Here is a 21,512-nt window from a genome sequence, read left to right as displayed (position 1 = left end):
CTCCAAGGAGACACAGACAGCGGTGCTGAACTCACTACAACCTCACTCACCACTTGCCACTGCAAGTACATGAGCAAAAAGCCAACATGGCTTATTTATTTATTTATTAATGAAGTGTAATCCGCCCAGAAGATGTGCAGAGGACAAAAATAAATCCTCTACACAGAATACAGCTCATTCAGTTTACTGAGAGACAGGCTGCTGGAGCAACAAACACTGGACTCTTAAAGGGACAGAGACGTTCCCTCAAGACAGCGAGGACGCCAACAAGATTAAAGGGAGGTTTTGTCATTTTATACTTTATTTCCCTAATATGGGCCAGATTTGGTCCACCGGCCGCAAGTTGGGTATCACTGGTCTACAGGTTGTATAAAGCCTGACTGCGTGATCCATTGGGCTTTGCACCTAGACCGAATCGTGACTTCTATGCACCATTATGCCCTTATAGCCCAATATTTCACACCCTAAATTTTGTCCCAAAGACTTCAGAACACTCTCTATACTTAGAGCCTTGATTTAGGAGAAACTACTACAAAAACACCTGTTTTTTGGGGGGGGGGGGGGGGCACAAATGGAAGAAACTTCAGGAAAAGAAACAGAGGAGAGCTCCTGTAGATGGATGAAAAGCAAATGTTACTTGTAAATATATATGTGTGATTTATACATGTACGTATACTGAAAAATCTTCACTACCTGGGTATAGAAGCGAGAGTGAAGCTCTTCAGTTCGCCATCTCACATTGGGAGTGGGACTTCCCGTCACTTGACATGCAAATGTCAGGTTGCCTCCTTCTTGAATTTTTGCATCTTTGTAGGCGATGATAGTCACCTCAGGCAGACCTGAGAGCAGCGGAGGAAACGGCATGAGCACAGGTCGCTAATGTGATGGCACAACTGAGTGAAGAGCAGTTTAGAGAAACAGAACGGGGGCCAAAAACTCTCTCATATGTTTCCTGGCAACAAGATGTTCCTGCTCTGTGCGATTAAAACAACAATGCAGAGCCAATTTCTTCCCTGCATTTCGCTGCACCTGCTTGTTGAAGACGTTAATATGCAGAATAAGAACAAGAAATGTTTTTTCTTTTTCCTTTCTGAGCCAATTTTATGGGGCCACATTTTTTCGAATATCCATGAGAGGGAAACTCTTAACCCTTTATACCCTGAGCAAACTGGTGCAATTTCTTTCAAAATCATGGGAAAAGAGGCAATGAGCAACTTGGTGCGAAATGTTTTGTAAACTGCAAGAAATTAATAGATTTAGAAAATTATTTTTTTGAAAAAGCTAGGGAAACTAGATTTAAAATGATCATATTACATATCTCAAATTATGTTACAGAATTATTAGTTTTAAGCACTTTTTTGAGGTCATTCCCTTTACTTTTTTTTTTAAACTTGTCTTGTTTTAAACTATAAACTGTTCATACAAACAAGATTAAAAAAAATGGAAGGTTTGCCAGCACCCCCAGCAAATATTTTTAAAAAATTACCAACTGTAGCTCTCACAACCAGTGTCAGACAGCATTTTTTGTTACATTTTATTTTAAATTATGTTTCAGATTTATTCATTATTTTCTAAGCTCTTTTTTTGAGTTAATCTTGGGGTCATTTCTTCTTTCATTGCTCATTGCCTTCTTCTGTTGTTTTTGAAAGAAAAAATCACCAATTTTCAAAGGCGTATTGAAGATTCGCCTAATCAATGGCCGGACAATTTCAATTCAGTTACCTGATTAAAATTCATAAAATTACATGTTATTTGTTCCTCAATGAAAAATCCAGCATCTGCGAAGATGCAAATGTTTTTGTAAAATTAGATCATGTTTTAAACATTTTGCGCATCTTATCAGAAACATTTATTACTAATAATGATATACAGTTTCACATTAGTGCAAAAATGAAGTTCAGATACTACTTACTGCAGTTATCGATCACCAAAGAGTTGAGCGGAATTTCTTGATCATCCAAGAAACAAGACATTTGGTTGTCCAGGTCGCCGCGGTCATTACGCTGCCACTGCTGGAGCCAGTGGAGGTCACAAGAGCAAACGAGAGGGTTGTCTCTTAAAACCCTGAAGAGAAAAAAGGAGGAAAAATCAACCCCGCTGGCTACAAGTCTGTTTTTAAAATTTCCCAGACAAAAGCAAAAGAAAGACAAGAATTATCAAACATTATAATTTAGAATTCCACAGATAAATGTATTCATTTATCGCTGACATACTCTCTTTATGTAACAGGTTAAACAGTATTGACTCTCAGTTTTGTATGAACGCTGAGATTTTTAGTTAGGACGGCAAGTACTCTCTTATTTTAAAAACCACTAACAATTTATAGAATTCTAAACATATGCAGTTTCTACTTAATATAAATCCTTGAAGAATTTCGCTTTTAAATAGAAAATAACTTTTCATACTTTTGAAATCTTCAGTAATGAACCAGCTTTCAAAAACCTTAAGAGCCTGAAAAATGCTGAAAAGGGTGCCGTCAATCAATTTGTAAAAGGCAGCAGTAGTTTCTATTACAATAGGCCGCCTAACTAAATATGTTCACCTGTGAATTAACCTCTGTCAAAGTTATGATGAAAGCACAAGGCTATAAGAGCAAAAAACACTGAAAGGTCTCCAATTTTTTTAATTTTGTATTTTTACTTATCATCTTTAGTTATACCATCTTTGTACTTTTCAGTTAGTGCATAATGTAAGCTGAGAGATTAAAGCCTCTCTGTGTTTTGTCCTGTTAATACAGTTGCCCTTGGTAAATTGAGATATAGCAGGATTTAGGTTATCAAATTGTTTTCATTAAATTCAGACTGCCATGTAGGTTTATTCAGACCTGACCTTTCAAGTTCACACCAGCCGTACTTTATATGTGGCTTTATAAGTATGCCAAGTAGGTAATGGCGCCAATGTTGCTGATGTGCATGTTTTGTCATTGAAAGCTGGGCACACGCTCTGCTGGGGGTGGGTGATGTATCGAATATACTCAATGTATCTCGGCTTGTTCATTGTGCGATGTATAAAAAGACTATATCACAAGCATCGAGTATTTTGTTATGCCGTTATCATAAGCCACCTGTGCTTTGGTTCTCTCGCTCTCTCCTACAGCTTTCTGCCTCTCACAGGCACACACAGAGCAGGGCCTTTGCAGAGCTCTAGACTTTTTCTGTTTAGTCACATTTTGCAACCATGGAGCACTACTGTGATTTGCAAATATTATAAATATATCACCTGGAGAGCTGTAAGTTTGTTTCCAGCTTACAGTAAATAATTCATCATGTTTAACGGCGCTGCGTTAACAGTCTGACTTAATGAGTGATACTTGCGGTAGTGTGAGCAGTTGAGGTGTGTGTTTGTATTTGCAGTATTTGTTTTGCAATCACAACTATTTAGTCATGTTTTGCGACCACAGTGCACCAGTTCGACTTTGAAATATTATATGGTAATATAAGAACTGGAGAGCTGGTTGTTTTTGCCTGCTCACAGTGAATGAATCCTTATGATTAAAGGTGTTTAACTGTCGGCTTAACAGTTAACTGTAACATCCAACTGCTGACCACAAGCTTCAAGTCCACAGAACAAACATCGACACTTCTGGCCTGAGACGAGCCAGGTCCTTTAAAATAAAAGCACCATGGGCACCTCTTGTGTGATTATAACAGAAGTGCATTTAACTTAATTATATGACAGTAGCTGCTCTATTTAACTTTACTGTAATTGCAGTTCATTTAGAAGTTCTGTATTTTAGTAGTTAACATTATTTTAAATTACATTTAAAAATATTGAGATATATATTGTTTATAACGATATAGCCTTAAAACATCGCAATATCATTTTAAAGCCATATCACGTTGCCCTTCACTGTCCGAATTCAGCCTGTTTATGACCAAATTAGTGGTAATTGTACAGTTCATTATAGGGGTATATGCCCCTTGATGTTGCCTCCTACTCTTATCACAACCAATATGACAGCGAGAAATGGTGGAAATGATATTCATTTTACATCACAGAAGATTTACTCGTACAGTAAGAGTTTTAGTAAAACAACATTTCTAAAATGTGCTCAAATATAACAGTGAATGCCCAACTTGCAAAATAAACAAGTCGAGAAAGGTACATCAGGAGCAGTTGATCAGGCTGTGATAGGTCCATCTGTGACAGTAAACAAACCTTAACCCTGATAATGGATGTGAAGGAGTTAGTGCTGAACCTCTGTGTATTGCATGGATGACCATTTAGGGGTCAACAGATTATCAGCTTGGCTGATTATTGGGGCCGATATTTTGCATTTTACCAATTATCTGTATCTGCCTTTTATTTTAAGGATCGCCAATAAAGTTAATTAATGAAAAAGTGTGTGTATTACACTCAACCAAGACCAGGGAAGACAGTCTGCAATACATGCAAAGAAAGCGTCAGCACAGGAGGAACTTTTACTTTGTCAAACCTCAGGGAGCTATTCTTATTTATTTTTCTGTAATTTAAATTTTCACTGAACTTTATAAACAAAGTAGCTGGGAACTTTCTGTTTATGATGGTGAAAGCTTTAGTTTTGATCAAAAACTTGCTAAAGACATTTAAATTAAGTTTTGTGTTGGAGTTGGAGATTTTTAATTTTTATTGTAAATGTATATTGGTTACAATAATTGGTTATCTGTCTCATTAACTACTAATAATCAGCATCAGTATTTGCCCTGAAATCAGTTGACACCTATGACCAACTGCAGGCCTTCTTGTTCAAGTTTTTCACTTAGCTAACTTTTGCTTTAGAAGTTGTAGGAACTGTACAAAAATAATCGAGAGGATCCTCACCTTGGCTTGGGAAAATTTCTGCCACTCCCTCCCTTTATTATGTCAAAATGACGTGTTAATATTAAACCACCACATCTTGGTTAACCATTATTACTAAAAAATGCAAAGCACAGAAAATTTAAGATGATGTACTACAACTTTGACAACTCCAGTTTCCAAAATGTACTTTAGGCAACAATCAACTTTGAACCAAGATGTAGGCTGCTAAATGAAGATATTACCATTGTTACTGAATGATTCAGTAGCACAATACAGTAGTCTTGGACAACTGATTTTTTTCCTCTAACTCCTTTTGTTTCTGTGTAGTCCGATCAGTAAGATCTGTAATTTTTTCTTTCACAGCCAACATGACCTCCTGTAAAATTAAACATACTTAAGTGACAGGGAGTTTAATTGGACTCACAGGTTGAGCAGCGGCAGAAAATGAAACACCCTCCAGGAGATATGTTCCAGAGAGTTTGATGCAAAGTTCCTATAAAACAAAGAGAGACAACACATGATGTTATCAGCATTTCTTTTACTGTCCTCCCCCTATACAGTATTCAACCTAGTTGAAGAAAGCTTTGTACCTCTTGGCACTGTTTTTGAAATTACATTTGCAGTCATGCCATCTGCTCACATGTTGCTTCAAAGAACAAGTCAAACTCCTTCATGGAAAAAAAAATATTCAGGCTAAATTAAAGTAAAAATGTACTTTTCATTGTTGCAATTTAGTCCTGTTTTGTAGTTGAGTCACGCTGTGATTTGATTGTTCACTTTCAGAGCAATGCCTACCTGCCTTGAATTACTCTCCGTGGAAAAAGTTAATGCATCCAAATGGGTTCTGATCAATTACCTTGGCAAGTATTTCACACCAGCCAGGAGCCACATGCACAAACACCTCCAGCTTCCCTCTCTCTATGTTTGTTCAGTACATTAGGTTATTAGTGCAGAGCCACAAACACTTCTCAAAGGAAAGACGTAGCTCGGGGACACAGACCGATAAACTCTACAGAACTGCTTTTAGGGGAAAAGTTTCACATTTCTTGGGGGGGAAATTTCTAGTTTTTACACATTTAAGAGTTTTATGCACTTTTTAGCGCCAGTGTGGCTCTATGGAGGGCAGTGTCAGTTGGTGGGTGTTCAACTTCGGTTCAGACTGAAGCAATTTGATGGATTGTCATGAAAGTTTGTATCAACATTCATGGTCCCCAGAGGATGAATCCTTGAGACTTTGGTGCTCCCTTTAATTTTCCTCTTGTGCCATCAACCAGTCAAAGACTTCAATTTTTTCTCTAATGCATCTACTTTGTGGATTGGCACGTATTTTGTTCCAGCATTCATGGCTTCCAGAAGATGACCAGCATTGCTCACGCAGGCAGTATGTTCCAGGCTGTTTAAAGTCTGTTTAAAAGTTTTTCAACAAGCTCTTCAACTAGTTGTCACCTGGTGATGGCAGATAAATGCTGTTCCGGTTACCCTCATGCTGCGATTGCCCAGAGTTTCCTGCATTTGCTGGAAGAGATCCAGTGGTTAGTGCAAAACCTTTCATAGATGTCATCAGACATCAACTGGTAGACTTTAGTGACATCTTTTGTATCACTTTGCAGTCTGGGAGATTCAGGCCTTGTGGCCAAACACCGTTCATCTGTGCAAACTGCGATAATTTTTGTTTTATTTAAATGTAAAATTGGAAATATAATGGTAAATTTAAGGATTTAATCATTAATTAAATAATTAAATTTTTTAATACATTTTTGAAGTAGTGATTTAAATTATCTAAGGTAATTAGATAATGAAAAATTCAAATTGTGAAATAATCCTACCTCTTAAACTATGTATGCTAGGTGATCATAATAATCCTGTCATTGATAAATGCTACATATCTTTCCGTCAATCCTCTCAGGGCACTGAAATATCATCACAGTGGCTCTCAAATGATCCTCAGACAGCCACAGAACCAGGCTGTAAATAAACCTCCCTCAGAAGATGACAAAAAGCCACACTGGGGAGCATATATGGAAGCCAATACATATTCACTCTGGCAGGGCCACGGGTTCAATTATTTGTTTTCCTTGCTCCCAAAAGTTCATGTCAGATGGGTTAGCCATTGGGGCTTATCCATTACCAGCTCGATTCCTCCCTGGGCCCACAGGGGAAGAGCAGAGCCGGGAATAGGAGCTCGTTTTCTTAAGAACTGAATTTTATGAAAGACGATTGAGCTCCAGGGGCGTTGTGGGTGAAGACATTGCAGAGGGAGAGAAAGGAGACCAGACCTCCATGTCTGTTGTTCAGTTTGGTTATAGTCCGTCACTCTTAATCTCAGAAATACATCTGTCACACAGCAGCCCCTATACTCCACCCAATCCCGGCCCACCCTCTCGCTCTACAGTGAATATTGATTAAGTGATAATGGACCCTTAGTGGAGTGTATTTATTATGCATCAGTTGTCGATAATCCGCCAAAGTGAGCGAGTAAAAGGTGACTGGTGGATGTCTTCTCCAATTTCTCGAGCTCACCCCGCCTACCTCACCTCCTCCACCACCTCCCCCCAGCTCTGGTCCTCCAAACCCGCCTGTCTTTTAGATAAACAACATCGGACAATGTCGTACACACTCAGTAAAACGATGAGGACAAGATGGTGGCAATAAGGGTCAGCTGCTGATGAATGGACAGATTTGAAGGTTTCAGTCGATACGTTTTAATATTATAATTAACTGTTAAGCCTGGATTTTAAAACTGAACTTTTCAGACATGTAAGACATAATTTAACTTTTAAAATAACTAAAAACTTTGCCATTTAAATACCAGACTTAAAACTCATTTGTTTTTTCGATGATTGTTGAAAAGAGCTGGTGGTTCCTGCAGAATACATATTTGCTATCACACTACAAGAGTATGTTTCTATGATGCAGTATGTTAAACACTTGCAGCAAATAAAAAAAAAAAATGTTAGAAAAGGCTGAATTAATTGGCTTCAGAGATGCAACCACTGAATATTTTCACTATTGATTAATGTGCTGGGGACTTTTCTTGATTAATAAATGTATATTTAGTCTATAAAATACCAGAAAATAGTGAAAAATGCGTTTGCGTTCCATAGAATACGTTTTCATTTTGCCTTTTTTGTCTGAGCACCGGTCCAAAACCCAAAGATATTCAGATTATAAATACTCTATATTATATTTTAGAGAAACTGGAACCAAGTATACTATTTGTCTTGCTTGCATTTATCACAAACAACTGGATATTATATTTTAACAACTATATATATGGATGAACACTTCTGGCCTGCAACGAGCCAGGTGCTTCAAAGTAAAAGCATCAGTGGCTAGCTTTAATTTATTTAATTATAACATGACTTCATTTAAGATAATTTTAACGTTATTTTATAAAACTTGATAATAACAGGAATTTATTTGACTTTTTGATAACAGTGCTTTATTTTACTTTAGTAAATCAGTATTTTTTAACAAGCCTTGTTTAACTTTATTATAACATTAATTTATTCAACTTTATTATGACACTATTCTATTTAATTTTACCGTAACAGTACTTTATTTGACTTTATTTCAAGGCTTTAACTTTTTTTATAACAATACTTTATTTAACATAATTAGAACAGAACTATAACTCTATTATATTACAGTAGCTACTTTATTTAACTTTAGTAAGATAAGATAAGATATGATGAATTAAGGTAAGATAAGTCCCACAATGGGGAGATTTGCATTATTACAGCAGCAAAGGGATATCAAAGCATTATTATAACTATAGTTAATTTGATAATTTTGTATTTTAGTAGTCTACATTAAATTGTAGGAGATTTCAAAATATCGAGATATATATTGTGTATTGCGATATAGCTTAAAAATGTTGTGAGACTATTTTTCAGCCTTATCGCCCAACCCAAACTACATAATTAATATCCTTTTAGTAAGACTACTGCTAATAAACCTTAAATGTACCTTAAATGAACTCATGCATTTACCAGATCTGTGGATGACTAATACAACTATTCAAGCAAGCGACTGAGTCACTGATTTTGAGAAACGCAGCTCTCGCTTAATGTGACATGTGCAATACTAAGGGACAGACTGAGCACTGACTGACAGCAACAAATAGGCTGACCCACATACAGGTCAAAACATGATGCTGGGAAGACAATCCCTTTGTGTTGACAAGGACACTTACACATACTGGAGCTTGAGGTTGTGTTGGAAAGCATTGGCAGAGATGAGCCTCAGCTTACATGATGTGACGGTGCTGGAGAGGGGGAGGAAGAACAATAAATAGTGGTTTGTTTTTATTGAAAGCATTAAAACACAGATACACTGAAACTGGTTTGAATTAGGCATCATCATTATTGATTAGTCTGCCAAACGTTTTTGCAAATAATAAGTAGTTTAATCAGCTGTTGCTGAAACTGAGGATATGTTTCCATTGTAGATACTTTATATCTTGAGAAATGAAAATTATGTCCGTATTACCGAGTACAGATTCACGTTAAATCAATCTGTGCCAAATGTTGGTAACTGAGAGTGTATCTGGGTAAGATTGCCAGTTTAATTGGCTCTTTTATTTGGCCTCTCGTTCACACAACAACAGTGTTTTAGGGGCCTGAAAACGCAAACTTTTGAAACAAGGTTTTGAAAGTGCAATTTTTTAAAAATACAACCCCCTCTGTCACGGATGTGAGAACGTTGACGTTTTGACGCTTTGCGTGTGGTGTTCTTCTATGGAGTGTTACAAAAATACACGCCAACTGCTGGACTGGCATGCATACTACAGCATTTTCGGTTGTTTTTTGCAGATCCATGCACACAGGGATCATGCTTGCAATATTATCATATGAACGCAGATTTTTTTTAAACACAAAGGAAAGACTTTTCCATTTTAGTATGGCTGTTCTCATCCAAATGTGGCCTAAAGCAATTTTTGGTTATCGGTAAAAAGAAAATCCATAACATGCATCCTTCATTTAAAACAAACTACACTCCTACTGCTACTAAACAACTTTTAAGATTGCACAACATTTAAGGGTGGTGGAGGTGATGTTTTCATTGTGAAAACAAATGTTAAACATTTACTTATTTTGGGTTGCATTTTTACCGTTGCTGTTCCTGTTTTGAGGCCAGTTGGTTACCAATCTTCTTAAGTGTTTGCCAACCATTAGGGCCCTGGAATATCCATCATTTACTTTCATGGAAAATCTGACAGAGAACACAAAATCTATGAAATTTTGGCTATTATTAATCTTATATTTGCTGGCTTTTGATCAAGTAATTGATAAATTAACTAGTTAATTAGGCTAATTTGTTAAATATGAATATGTAAACTGATTTTTATCTAGCCATTAGAGATTTTTTTCCCAACTATCTTCAGATACCTTTTCAGATAGTTGACAAAAGTATGTGGACACCCTATGAAAATCCTTTTTCTGGGGTTTTGGTGTGGGGCTGTTTTTCATGATTGGTTAAGGTCCCTTAATTCTGTTTAAGAAAAATTGTATTTCTAGAGCATAAAGTTATATTTTTACAATAGAAATAGTAATACAATACTGATACTTTGAGTGTTAAACCTGCCACATCGTCATTATAAACTACATAGTATGTGCCATCTGAGAGAAGGAAATTTGACAGGCGTAGCAACAGTAGGTAAGGGGAGCTCATTGGATGGTATTGTGTGGAATGACATTGAGAACACACAAACAGTGCTGTGTACTATGCAGTAAAACAGTTTTACAATATGGTAGTCCAAGGCATGAACATTTGTCTTTGTCTCATAGTGAGTTTTCCAAGTTGTGTGAAGAGTTGTTACTTACAGGTTCTTCAGCTCTCTGTAGTGAACAAGATCAATTTCTGTGATATTCTCCAGCGCTGCTTGGTTTTCCATGTAACTGGTAAATAGAAAAAGAAAAGCGGAGAAACAGAGAGAGATTATTGCAAGGTAAATACATAAATTTTGCTGTGACCTTCAGCCATCCATTGTGTAGACAATCAATTAAGTCCATGCTGAGTGAAAATAATAGATGGAAAAGACAAAAAACTGGTAGATTACAAAAACAAGTGAACACAGTTTTCTCCACCAGGGATATACAATAAAATGAAGAGTAATTTTGTTACTTTCAGTTTTGAACCCACAACCGTCTACTTCCAAGGCATCAAGAAATGCTGCTTGGGCGGTGGCCTTCTGCACCATATACGGATGAACAATGCACTCTTCAGGCTTTCAACCTACCCCGCTGAGCAATAGACGTCATTCAAACAAGCTGTAGCCCTGTTATAGACCAGAATTTATCGGCAACATATAGCCAGATATCTGCTATTACAGTATTTTTTTGTCATATACACAGATTCTGTTTACTCTATCATCTAGGTTAAGATCATTTCAACCTAGTACAACAGAAATCTAAACGTCTAAGGACAAATAAAACTAAATGTCTAAAGAAAAAATAGACTTATAATAGACATTCATCAGATGTCTTTTTAATGGTAAGTTGCTCAGTGAATCTGTAATTCCTAAACTCACCGTCGCCACCACTGCATCAAGAGTCAATGTAGAAGGCTGACCTTTGTGTTTATGTTGCTTCTGCTTAAGCCACAAAATATGACAAACAGGGATGAAATCACATCGGTACCCAAGAAGAAACCACAAAAGGTTTCTCCACTTTTTTCTCAATGTAAAGCAGGGAAATGCCAGCCTATTGGCAATGACAGTTCACACTAAACACTGAGCGCAACGAAAGAGGCTGAATTAGGTTCGAGTCACTTGTGTGACCCTTGTGTCAATACTGATTAGCTAATTACATATACCATTAACCATTTTAAATGCATTATTATGAGGAGTTTGAAGAAACAAGAAGAAAGTCAGTGGATGGGAGCTAGTGGGATTTGGAACCAAGACCATAATCGAGTGATGCATTAAAGTTTCAGTTTAGATTATTTCAGAAGGGACCTTGCAAATTAATAACTACTGTACATCTGGTGTTACAGTGCAAGGATTAGCCAAAGTGTTACTTAATGCTTCCTAAAATATGACAAGAAAAGATACATGGCATACAGTGTAAAAGATTTTAAAAAATTTAAAAAAAAGGACTGTTTTGTAAAGACTGGATAGGGACATACAAAAAAAGCACTAGAAGCAGAAGTGACATATGCTCATATAGAACAGCACTGCAAACAAATAGGACATACAAACAGCAGCAACAGCAGCAAAAAAAAGAGTTTAGTGCTGAATATATCAATCATATTTTGTTGAATAGGTGAATTGGAATTACAAAAAGGTTGGATACAAAAAATCCAAATTCAACCCTACGGACACGTGTCTGACCCTTCCGACATCCACCAAATCCCAAACCAGCTGAGATGTCCAGGGACCCACAAACCACAGAGCTCATATCAGAACTTAATCTACTGCTCATGTGGAAAAAAAGAATAATGCCTTAAGAGACGCTGGGTTGATGAGGCTGATGGGAAATTCTTCTCAATTAGCCATTTTCCACTTTTCCAGACACAGCCTAGAATAAGTAGTGAGCTGTAGATCAATTCAGCACTCAATGCAAGGACAGCCGGCTCTTTTCATGGGATGTTTGAATAGATGGCTGGACCGGACCTACCAAGGATCTCGCCGGAGCAAACTGTGTAACTCATTCTCTGCCCTCCTCAACCTCTCGCTCCACCCTCTCCTGTACCATGTATTGGTGTTGTCCATTTAGTTTTTGAGGAGGCTTTATAACTCAATTGAAAAAAATGACAGATTTTATCTAGTTCATCTTCATCATATCCTTGGGTGACAGTTCCTTTCCACTTAAATTGAAGCATATTATTGTAACAAAAATATTACAAAAATAGCTATTTTGAGAAGATATCCTTGAGGCAACCACAATGGATGATTAGAAAAATAAAAATTAAATGTTTATGTGCAGGGTTTACCACATAGATAGACTCAATGTGTGGTGGGAGCTGAGGTGGGTCGGGGGACTTTCTTTGCTGCCATTACACAGGTTAGACCCGGTGCTGGAAACTTGGTCATGCAGTTTCCTTTTCAACAGTTTCACCTAAAGTAGGTTGGAAAAACAACAGACAACACTACAATGAGAGCGTCGTTGTTGTATTTCTATATGAGTTCACCAACAGTTAAGATTTACTCTCACTGTGCTTTGCGCTGCTGCTCCACGAGTGTGGTACTAATAATTTAACATTACATACCGAATATTCCAACAGGAAGGATGAACGGTCCAGTTTGCGCTCACTGTAAATATAAATAGTTTTAACTTAAAAAAGGTGATGTCTCGACTGCCTGAAAATATTAACCGGACTGAATTTGAGAAGACAAAATAAATTATTACCAAAATTACCTCAACTTGTTTTCTCAAATTGAGTCTCCTTGACATGTTAAGGCAGCCTGGACACAAGTTTTTAGTGGAAACATTACATAACAAGACTGGGTCAAATCGCGTGGCTTGATCTTGTATGAAACGTTACAGAGCTTTTGATTTGAAATCAGGACTTTTAATCTGATACAGGAAGTGGTGTGACTGATTTGGCAAGGACTTTTGCATCTAAAGCACTCACACTCCTGTTGCAGTCAGACCAAAAATATTTATGTAAATACATATTTGCCCCAAACTGCCATTTTAACTGCAGTTGGCTAGTTAGCTAGCTAGCTTGCCTATTCCTCTATGCTTTTAGGCTAACATTACAAATAATGTGCCAAAGCTGTCACTCATTTGACGATAGCAATGTAGTTCATACGCTGTGACTAGAGTGTGTGGATGTACGTGAAGTTGTGAAGTTCGTATGCGGCTGGTTAGTTAGCTAGCGTGCTAATTCCACCATGCTATCAAGCTGCACGGGTTATAGAAAATGAAATAGGCTACAATAACTCATGATTGTCAGCGCCTGTTCATTTTGAAAGAGCAACGGCCAGTGGGGACACACTGACGTCATCGCTCACTCCGACCAACATTTATGGTGCTGGCCCCACATGCTGCAGTCCAGCCAAAAATGCTTTTAAAGAACATTTTGTTGAGACACAACAGACATATTAGGACTATACGGCATTTTTAATGGTTTTTGATTGTCCTGTTGTTGGGGAAAAGCATCAACTGTTGCTCCTGGTACTGTTTGCTGCTAGTTTTGGTTACCGTAAGAATTGTTACTTAATCAGAATAAAGATTTTCTGTGAAACATCTTACTGTTCAAATGGAAGCATTTCCCGCTGTGTAGTAGAAGAAGAAAATAGCATGGATGGATTGATAGTGTATGTAAATAATCCACGGGGACAGCTGTTTTTACATACAAGCCAACTGAATGCCGATTTTTTTTTTTCATGCTGTTATAGTGTGCAGCGATTTTGCCCCAAAATACCTGCAGTAATTTCCAGTTGATGACAGCCACTTTCAGCAAGCAACATTGTTTCAACCTCCCAGTTCTCTGTTTGTCGGCTGCAACACACAAACCTTTTTATTCATGTCTGATTGACCCGCACGGCAATAATGTGATTACAGGGCAGGTGGGCCCAGGATCACCCATCGCCCTTACTTATTGGATTGAGCCAAGTGGGCTGTATATCATGTATTGTTCCCGGGTGGAGGCATTGACTGGCAATTCACAAAATTGAATTTATAACTCAGCGTATGATGAATTTTGGCCCCTGTTCCACAGTTAATGGCCCGTTGTTTGTTCCGCGTATTGGCTGTATTCCCTTGCACTGCCAGTACGCCGAAGTGTTGTTTGCTGGCATGTAGAGTGCCGCGGTAAACAGCCAGAGAAAGACCCGCTCACTTATCGATCGAACGGTTGAGAGAGAATGTCAAGCCTCACCCCGAGCTCTTCGAACATGTTTAACTGCAGGTACAAGGAAATACCTCTGAGATAAGAGAGAGAAGGGGAAAAGAGAGAGAGTGGGAGGGAAAGAGGAGGGTGGTGGGGTATAGGTGAATAGAGGAAGACAGCGGTGCTAAATTGACTTGCTCCACCGAAATAGCATTTCACAAATGTAGTTCCTTCTTAACAAGTGCTAATTGCTCAGATCTGGGGACAGGAACAAAGAGAGAACAGCGTGGTGGTGCAGAGAGTGACATTTAGTTTTCCATGCTTGAGCTGATGGTGGGTTGCATAATAATACAGCAGCCGTCTTTAAATCACAGGTGGTCAGTTTCTGCTTCCTTTTTCATACAAAGTTTTAAAAAGCCAATGTGAAATAACAGTCATCTGCCGCTGCCGCTGAGTGAGAAGTCTCAGTTCATTGTAGCAAAAACTTGGAAGAATTTTATTCAAATAGCATTCCCTCCAGGGATTACCTGCCCATAAATATGTGACAATCAAAAGTGAGACATACATGGCTGGAAGCAACTACCAACATCAAACTAGTAATGGGCAATATGTTGGGTTACATATAGGTGGTATAGTTTGTGGGTTTTTTTGCGAAACCAGTGCTGAAACGATACATTTAAAACGGTACCAGTGCCTAAACAATGCCTGAATTGATACTTTTGAAATAATAAAGCACAAAACAGTTCATGATGCCAAAGAACAGCTTTTTTTAATTGCAAAGGTAAATTTGAACTTGAAAATAAAAAAAATTTAAAGAATACTTAAATATATAAGAAACCAAAACCAAACACTAAATAACAGTTATAGGACTACTAACAGCATAATACACAGTGTTTCCTCTAGGATTTTTTTCAGCAGCGGGGGCAGGCTCTCCGGGGAGCCGTGGCGGTGTAAACAAATGACACTTGACTGCAGATTTTAGTTTTATGCCCAGCATAATGCCCCTTTTTATTGAATGGTTGGCATGAAAATCGCTTTTTAAAGGCTGAATGTAAAAATACATCATGGCGTGTATATCGCTTAATGCTATCAATTAGTTTACTCACGTTAGCGACACTGAGTTGAGTTGGCACCGGGCCCAATTACCTTAAGCTACGTAACCTTAGCTGGCCATCAATATTTTGCGAATGTTTATTTAACTAATAAAATCTATTATAAGTTTTCTTAAGCTAACAAGTCTACCTTTTCTCCGGTAAGTTGCACGCTATTTTCAAGCCGACACTCCTCTGACTCTCCGACCTGATGCCTGGATGCGAGTAGCTAATTAACGTCGGCACCAGTTAGTTCTGTTGGGGGGTGGGAGGGGGCGGTGCTATCTACCCCAAAGAGTAGATACGGAGCAAGATAGTTATCTGCCTCAGCACTCGCGACACCCAACGCAGTGCAGGACTGTGCTGTGATGCGGCGGTGGTGTATTTGCAATTTAAAAAAAAAAAAACAACCAAAAAAAACCGACATTTGAAGGAGCGGCGGGTAGGATTTAGGAGTGGCGGGCCGCCACTCCTAAATGAGTGTAGAGGAAACACTGATACATTATGATTTGGGAGCTGTCATTGCCTCACTAACTCAGGAGAGACACAGCAGACAGACATTTCTCTATAATCTGTTTAGAGAGGCTTAGACTGTCGATACAATGAGAACAATGCTAACCCCCTTCACTTTCATCAGCAGGTGACTAGCAAGACACAGGAGTTTGGCTCAGGACTTGAGGAGTTGTAGACACAGACAGCCTAAACTGTTCACACGCTGTATTGCCACTAAACGCCATACTCTCTGCTCTGCATGCTGCCGCCTCACCATCACCGTCACCAACGCAAACACATGCTGGCTCTTCCCTGCTTGCTCTCTGTCTCATTACTTGTACAACTTTGCACTGATATGAGGTGCCGAAATCTGCAATATAATTTAGTCCGGTAGGCACAGGTTGTATATAGGTCTTGGTACTTAACCCTCGCAATATGATGAAAGTCAAGGATCACAATATTCATGACCAAATACCTTCATACTGAAAAGATGACTTCGTAATTTCACAAAATACTTACAAAAGACAATTTGATAAATAATCATCAGAATTGTAGATGTAATGTCTAAGTGGGTAAAGGCAAACAATAGAACAGCCAGAACAGTCTGATAAGTAAAAAAAAAATACATCACTTTACTGTAAAGCAGCATTTAAAACCAGGAAAAGACACAAGTTTTCCTACACATTCATTTATTTGTGGCAGCCTGCCACATTATCAACATCTGGCGTTGCATATATTGATTTTCTATTTTTGGTGCTGCATAGTTCAGTAGGTGCACTGGTGGAAAATATATAATGTTTAGTTATTTGTTGCATCACACTTTTGGAGCGGAGAGCATACTCTGGGCATAGACGGAGTAGCAGATTGTCAGGCGCTATGAAAGTGAAACCACTCACTGTGCTGCGTCTAAAAAAAAAAAAGATTTCACTCGCTTCTGTAGCTGCTGCTCCTGTCATCCATAGATCTGATCAGCTCTGATGGGATCAACTGATCAGTTATCTAACCCACTAGTCAAACTCCACAAAGAACTGCTAACAATAATGTCACAAAGAGCTCTGCCTGCACTGCATTCATGTACCCACGAAAAAACTTCAGAATTTAGAGAATGGACACAGAATGATACCAGAATAATACAAAGGGGCACACACAAAAAACTACCACTGCCAGGAAACACTGCATAACACTAACGATATTCAGATATTCAATTTTTATTTGATTTAATGAAAAAAAAAGGTAATTTGATACATTTTTCAGTCAACACAAGACAGTTGTTAGGTAAAATGTGACTTTTGCATACCCCTTAGCCATAATATGGCGCCCCTGGAGCAGTTTTGGGGTTTGGTGCTTTGCTCAAGAGCACCCCAGCAATGTCCATGGGGTGAGCTGGCACCTCTCCAGCTGCCAGTGCACACTCAATATTTGGTCCAGATAGGGACTTGTACCAGTGACCCTCTGCTTCCCAGGCCAGGTCCCCTCAGACTGCCGCACTAATCATCCACTTCAACGGTCCTGGACGATTTCTAATCTCGTATCACGGTATCCCTATAATATCCACATATTGCCCAACCCTACATCAAACTACAGCATCAAGTGACCATCAGCCAGCCATCTTTTCATCTACTGACCACCAGCTGAACCTCAAGAAACATGAATTAGGTCAGAACAACCTCAGTAAGCGCAGGTCAGCAGATCTTTCATCAGAACTGGAATTTTCATTCAAGCCTCAAAAATTGAAAAATACTTTCTCCAGCCATGTGTGTCTCAGATTACAGCATATGGGTCTCCACCACGAATAAGAACATGTAATCTGTACACAAAGTAATGATTTGTTGACCTTCAGAACATGGCACACTTGTAACTTGTACTTTAATTTGAAGTCAAAGAACTGGAACTGTGTTATAATAAAAACTTAGTATCTCCAGATGAGTTGGAAAAAGGGGATTTTACCAACATTTTAGGAGCATAATCAAACCACACCATCCTGATGAAGCTGAGCTTTTGTGTGTAAACTCTTAATAAATTACATATAAAAAGGAGCTCAAAAAACCTTAAACATTGACAAGTGCTTATTTGGTTATGGATATTTAATATTTTGCAGGGAATCTAATATCTGTTATCAAGTGTTCAGAGGCTTTAAAAACAAAAACTGTTGTAAATTAAGTTTAAATATTTGAGGTGTGGTGATAAAATGCCTTTAAATCAGGGTTCTCGCTAATAGAGAGATGGAGCAGGGACCACCTGCTTCATTTGTTGTTTAAAATTGAGTTGCGTATTAAACTGGATCTACAATAATGTGTAGAGAATCCTAAAGTGCAACATATAAACATATTCTTTTATTATGCACACAATACTTAGCCATTAAAATAATACTTATTAGCAGTTTAATATATTTAACATATACATCATGTTTGTTTCTGACATGGACGGTATTTTAGAGAGTCTTGCAGGCAAAGGTACGAAACAGTCCATTGTGGCTCACAAGTAAGTTCATACGCTCGAACAGCTAATTCAGTAACATGTTAATGTTAGCTAATTTCTTCTTGCTCACATTATTGTGCAAGGATTCATCGGTAACAGTTAGCCTATCATCAATTTAATCTATTTCAAATTTACAACCTTAGAAATTTGAAAAGTTCTGTAGTAATGTGTTAAGGCACAATTTACAAAACCAGACCCAAAAACATGAATAAAGCTTACAGACTTAAATTACCAAACAATAATTTGGCGGACCCCCTGCAGTAACTCTGAGCCCTGGACTCCCCTGTTGAAGACCCAGGCTTTAAAGCAGGTTTTGTTGAGACAGAATAACCACACAGCAGAAAATAGAAGGAAAAGTCAAACTAAAGTCAAAGATCTTATTGATCTTCACATACTATAAAAACGTATCTTTACAAGGACACATTTTTCATTTTATTGGACACTAAAAGTGTTCTCATGCACTGCGTTTTGAATAAGTTTATATAAAAGAGGAAATCTTGAACTCAGATCTTGATATTTTCCACAATACTACAAGAGTCAATAGTGCTCAGATACTTCGGAGAATCGAGGCCACACTTTGAGGCACGATGGATAACAAGACTTCAGTTCCCGTCACTCTGTGCCAGTTATTGTTAGGAGCAATCCATAATTGATTTCCAGTGACCAAAGTGACAAAATTACTGCCAAGCTAATAAATCTCAAACAGCAATAATAAAAACAGCGTCTGGATTTGGCAGTCACAGAGAAAAAAACTCTCTTTACTCTGAACAGAGCCAAATCTGACTACATCAAATAATTAGAAATAAAGCCTCGCAGACCATTTGCATTTCACATACTGATTTTGAGGACCTCAACAAATACTCCCCAATACTTCGCTGTACTTTGGTGAGACATCATTATATTTTGCGAAACACAACTGGACAAACAAATTGCTGAAAACAAACTCTCAGCATGGTATGACAACGGAGCAAATAATGTGACGAATTCATGGCGGGAAAGAAATGAAAAGATACAACTGCCCTTCAATTTGAAACTTTTCAGCTATCAGCATGCAGAGAAGCTTGAGTGATACAGTCGGTGTAACTGCTGCATACGGTCCAGGTTTGGAAAATTAACTTTTTTATCCACTTGTCACTGTGACTGGTGGATAAAAATCTACCATCCACTGAGTAAATTGCCATTGTTTTTTTGGCTAATGTGAAGAACATCTAGCAGCGACTTGTATATTTTTGGCATGTGGTTAAAGCTATTTTCATATTTCAGCGTCATTGATAGACTTTTGCTTTTCTATTACTCAATCAGAAAACCTAACCAGTGGTTTCTGTGATTTTTTTAACACCTGGACTAGATTAACAAAATAAACTGAAACCCAGAATTTATTAGCAAATATCGCCTGGAACTCCAGATCCGATATGAAACTAGTTTGAAGTGGTCCTATTAAAATCAAAACTCTGCCAAACGCTCCAAACAAATTCAGCACCAACCCAGAGTGATAAACTGAACAGAGAGTAAATCAAACTTGGCAAACCACCAACATGAAGGCATCTAATGAAGTCATGCTGATTTAGCGGCACATGCAGAGCAGGTGACACATCATACTCACATCTCTGTCACATTCTCGCTCTCTTGTGGCGCCAGTGCCGGGATGCTGGTGATGCCATTGGGCTCCAGGCACTGCAGCATGGTGAAAAAGCACCGGCAAGCGGACGGGCAGCCTCCCAAGGTGGGCGCGGGTGCCAGGCTGAACAGGGCGAGCACCAGGAGCAGGGCAAGTGCCAGGGCCCGGGGCGCCACAGCCATGCTTGAAAAGAGGATCTTCTCAGCACCAGCGAAGAGGTTTGGCTGCTCTAGTTGGAGTCAGTGTCGGTGTGCTTCACCTAATGAAGAGTCAGCGGAGAGAGGTGAGGAGCTTTTTACACACAGTGGCTCTTCTTCTTGTGGTGCTCTGGCAGGGTTGAGATCCCAGCTGGTCAGGGTCTGGTGCTGAGACACAGCTGTACTGAGCAGCAGGAGGGGCAGGCAGGCAAGCAGGCAGGCAAGGGGCCTCTGGGGACATGGTGGTAGTGGGCTGCAGCCTCTCTCTTTCTCCCTCTCCCTTCCTCTCCTCCACGATGAAGGGAGGGGCAAGAGAACAGGGGCCAGAGTCACCAGACACCTCGGCAAGCCAGAGGGGGAAGAAGGAGGGGTTGGGGGGGGGGGGGGAAGAGGAGGGGTGCAGGCCAGCACGATGATGAGAGGAAGAGATGGGATATGGTGATGGAGATCTCATCTGTCCCTCTCTCAGGGTGAGAGGTCTGCTGTCCTGCCAGCAGCTCAAGGTGCAAACAGAGCCAAGAAGTCAGGGCTCTTGGGTGCCTGGATGCATGCAGCAGCACTCTCGCAACATCCTGCTGTATGGATGGGTGGATCTCTCCGTCCTGGGAGAAGTGATTGTTGGACGGTTTGTGAATGTTGAGACTTAGGAGGTCAGTGATGAATTTAATGGCTGTGGGAAAGTGGGAGGGGTGGGGAGACTTGCTTTCTGCAATGAGATGTTTTTCAGCAGTGTGAACTCCCAGCAGGGTTTAATAATAGGAAATGAAAGCATAGGTCTCTGAGTTTGTTGCTTTGCACACAATTTGTGTTTCACTTATTGGGATCTAAAAGAGCTCATAGGCGGCGCACTTTGTCTGATTTTTAAGAAGTTTTTTTGATTGACAAATACTCTCTCTGATACTTTGCTGTAGAAAACATCTTTTTTTTATGAAATTTGGCCTGTTGCTAACATAACAGACATCTGACTGAACTTTTACTTTTTATTTTCAGTACATACTGCAGCTGCTTTTATAAAGTACACATACTTTCGCATGGAGTAACCATGCAATCGGGACGTACTGCTTCATTATTACATTG

At 38.9% G+C, this 21,512-nt stretch overlaps 1 protein-coding gene across 2 annotated transcripts in view; it reads right to left on the bottom strand.

Annotated features, from left to right (window-relative positions):
• Window positions 1-20,767, bottom strand: part of ntrk1 (neurotrophic tyrosine kinase, receptor, type 1) — a 45,055-nt gene extending 24,288 nt beyond the window's left edge. For both annotated transcript variants that reach the window (XM_042489213.1, XM_042489214.1), the window contains exons 1-6: window positions 20,224-20,767; window positions 10,605-10,679; window positions 8,975-9,046; window positions 5,204-5,272; window positions 1,913-2,064; window positions 694-839 (exon numbers count right to left, since the gene is read on the bottom strand). In XM_042489213.1, coding sequence (XP_042345147.1) covers window positions 694-839; window positions 1,913-2,064; window positions 5,204-5,272; window positions 8,975-9,046; window positions 10,605-10,679; window positions 20,224-20,420 — 711 coding nt within the window. In that variant the 5' untranslated portion in view covers window positions 20,421-20,767. The remainder of the gene's footprint in view (window positions 1-693; window positions 840-1,912; window positions 2,065-5,203; window positions 5,273-8,974; window positions 9,047-10,604; window positions 10,680-20,223) is intronic.
• Window positions 20,768-21,512: the final 745 nt, after the last annotated feature.

The sequence above is a fragment of the Plectropomus leopardus genome, chromosome 7 (genome assembly GCF_008729295.1).
Source record: "Plectropomus leopardus isolate mb chromosome 7, YSFRI_Pleo_2.0, whole genome shotgun sequence".
Taxonomy (NCBI): domain Eukaryota; kingdom Metazoa; phylum Chordata; class Actinopteri; order Perciformes; family Serranidae; genus Plectropomus; species Plectropomus leopardus.
The sequence above is the reverse complement of the archived record's forward strand: the minus strand, read 5'-3'. Positions and strand labels throughout refer to the sequence as shown.